Here is a 2,528-nt window from a genome sequence, read left to right on the forward strand (position 1 = left end):
AGCGTAGCCGCCTGTGGCGCGGGCTGCCTGTCAGAACTACAGTTCGGTGCGCGGATGACATCATACACACTCAGCTTTGTTTAAAAAAATATATAAATATAAAAAATATAACTGTGGATGTCCGGGGGACAGTGATTCACCTACATCTTCTGAATGCTGGCGTACCATAAATGATAAATGATGAACAGTTTAGTTTGTGCCTTCAAGTCGTTGCCAATCCGAAGATGTTATCTGGATATAACCTAACAGAATATCTTCAGAACGGCTCCAACTGACACAAAACTCATATGGGTGAGTAGAACATGATGGAATAACGTAAAATCAAGGGCCCAATGTAAAAAAAAAATAACGGTGTTCCCCTTTAAGACCTGCTGCTACTCAGGCTCAACAGTAGCTCATTTACATGAACACAAATAATCAGATTTGGGATTTGATCAGATCAAAAATGTCTGACGTAAACTTGTCAGAGTGAAGATTCTATTACAGTTCGGTCTGAACAGAAAGTCATTTCATTCCAATTGAAAGAGGGTTTTTTTTTTTTTTCTCCGATTGCTATTCTAAACGCCGTCCACCTACACAACCATTCGGATCTTTGGAGTAAAATCATCTCTGCACGTGTGCAACAACATTTTTCTCTTTAATAGCCTTCATTTTCTGTCTCCTGTTCCTCCTTGGTGCAGGAGGTGGCTCTGAATGTAATGTGTGGATGATGATGACATCCTGCCCTCTACCCCTGTAGCTAAGGAGTGTTAGCATAATACTCCTTTGCTCCTTAGCTGAGCCCTTAACTAAAATGACCTCCAAAAACAACAGTATGATGCGATAAAGGTCCATAGTAGGGAAAAATGCAATGTGCAGGGAAATTACAAAGAGTAGCTAAAGCTGAGGAGGAGCAGCGCAAGTACGGGTTTGTTTACCAAACGGGTAGCTGCTGCTTCTTCTTCTTCTGCTGCTAAAGTGTTTCCACAAACTAGACAGTTCTGCACATGCTCAAATAATGTAATCTGATCGAAAGCTTGATACATGATCGGATCATTTTATTGAGTGTCCACGTAAACAGACATGTTGAACTTCTGATCAACCAACATTTAGATTAGATCGTCACGTAAACAGCTAGTGTCATGTTTCACCTCACGCACTGGAAAAGAATCGGCGTGTACATTTTGTTTCAGCCTCATTTTGCATTTATGAAATGACAAATTTGTGATTGAAAAAAAAAAAACATTTCAGAGTTGTACATTTTTTTTGTTATTTTTAAACAAATCAGCCAATAAATGCATCACGATACATTTTCTGACCAGGAATCACAAATTTTCAGGAATTTGATCTTCATTAAACAGTGGATATATGAAGATAATCTTGTATTTTCCTAATTTTCTCTCTGCTTAATGTACTTTGAATTTAAGATACCAGCTGCCAGTTTTTTTTCTATAGCAGTATATTATAGGAATAAAATTGAATTTGGATTGTTTTTATCTGCATTTACCTTAAACATCTTGTTTGCTGCATTTTTAGCCGCATCTCTTGTCTGTCTGGCTCCGTTTCAGAACCATCGTACCCTGGAGGATGTTCCGTCAGGCTCTCCATGAGTTTCACCCCATAAGTTCAGGTTTGGAAGCCATGGCGCTAAAATCCACCATCGACCTCACCTGCAATGACTACATCTCCGTTTTTGAGTTCGACATCTTCACCAGACTCTTTCAGGTAGCCTTTCTGAATACGACTGAACTTTGAATCGCTTAGTTATATTATATTAATCCCCTGGAGGTAAGGATTTAGCTTGATGTAAGAATGAACTGTATTGCGTTGTATTTTCTTCCTTTTTGTAGCCGTGGTCGTCTCTTCTGAGGAACTGGAACAGCCTTGCAGTCACACATCCTGGTTACATGGCCTTCCTGACCTACGATGAAGTCAAGGCTCGACTGCAGAGGTTCATCCACAAACCCGGCAGGTGAGACCCGAGGAGCGCTGACTGACAGACGGCTGTGAGCCTTGGCTGAATGGTTCCGATTTTCGTCTTTTCTTTTCAGCTACATCTTCAGACTGAGCTGTACCCGTCTGGGACAGTGGGCCATCGGCTATGTGACGGCCGACGGGAACATCCTGCAGACCATTCCCCATAATAAGCCGCTCTTTCAAGCCCTCATCGATGGCTACAGAGAGGGATTGTAAGTCACATTTGGAAACTATATCAAATCCTCTGGCTTTTTTTTTTGAAAAAATGACTGAGAAAGACTAAGGTTAGGCATCAACCTTAAAATCCAACATGGCAGCCGGATGCATTTAACTGAATATAAAAGATCCTTTTATTTCCTCCCTTTAGAAAGATTTCTGCTTTTAGCCGGTTTTCTGTCAGCTTACCCTTAGTAAGACGCATTACATTTATTTCCTGATTTTGTTAGGTTTTTGTCATTGTTTTTTTGCATAAAACAACATAAAACGTTAGGGATTCACGATATAATCGGCCCCCTATCGGTATCGGCCTTAAAACTGAATATCGGACATCGGCCACCCCACCGATATTTAAC

General features: G+C 40.7%; 1 protein-coding gene across 1 annotated transcript in view; it reads left to right on the forward strand.

Annotated features, from left to right (window-relative positions):
• The window catches only part of LOC107098202 (E3 ubiquitin-protein ligase CBL-like), a 46,947-nt gene that overhangs the window by 19,726 nt on the left and 24,693 nt on the right, over positions 1–2,528 (forward strand). Inside the window, exons 4-6 of the mRNA XM_015395725.1 lie at positions 1,548–1,704; positions 1,830–1,951; positions 2,031–2,168. Coding sequence (XP_015251211.1) covers positions 1,548–1,704; positions 1,830–1,951; positions 2,031–2,168 — 417 coding nt within the window. The remainder of the gene's footprint in view (positions 1–1,547; positions 1,705–1,829; positions 1,952–2,030; positions 2,169–2,528) is intronic.

The sequence above is a fragment of the Cyprinodon variegatus genome, unplaced genomic scaffold (assembly GCF_000732505.1).
Source record: "Cyprinodon variegatus isolate N-32 unplaced genomic scaffold, C_variegatus-1.0 Scaffold756, whole genome shotgun sequence".
Classification (NCBI taxonomy): domain Eukaryota; kingdom Metazoa; phylum Chordata; class Actinopteri; order Cyprinodontiformes; family Cyprinodontidae; genus Cyprinodon; species Cyprinodon variegatus.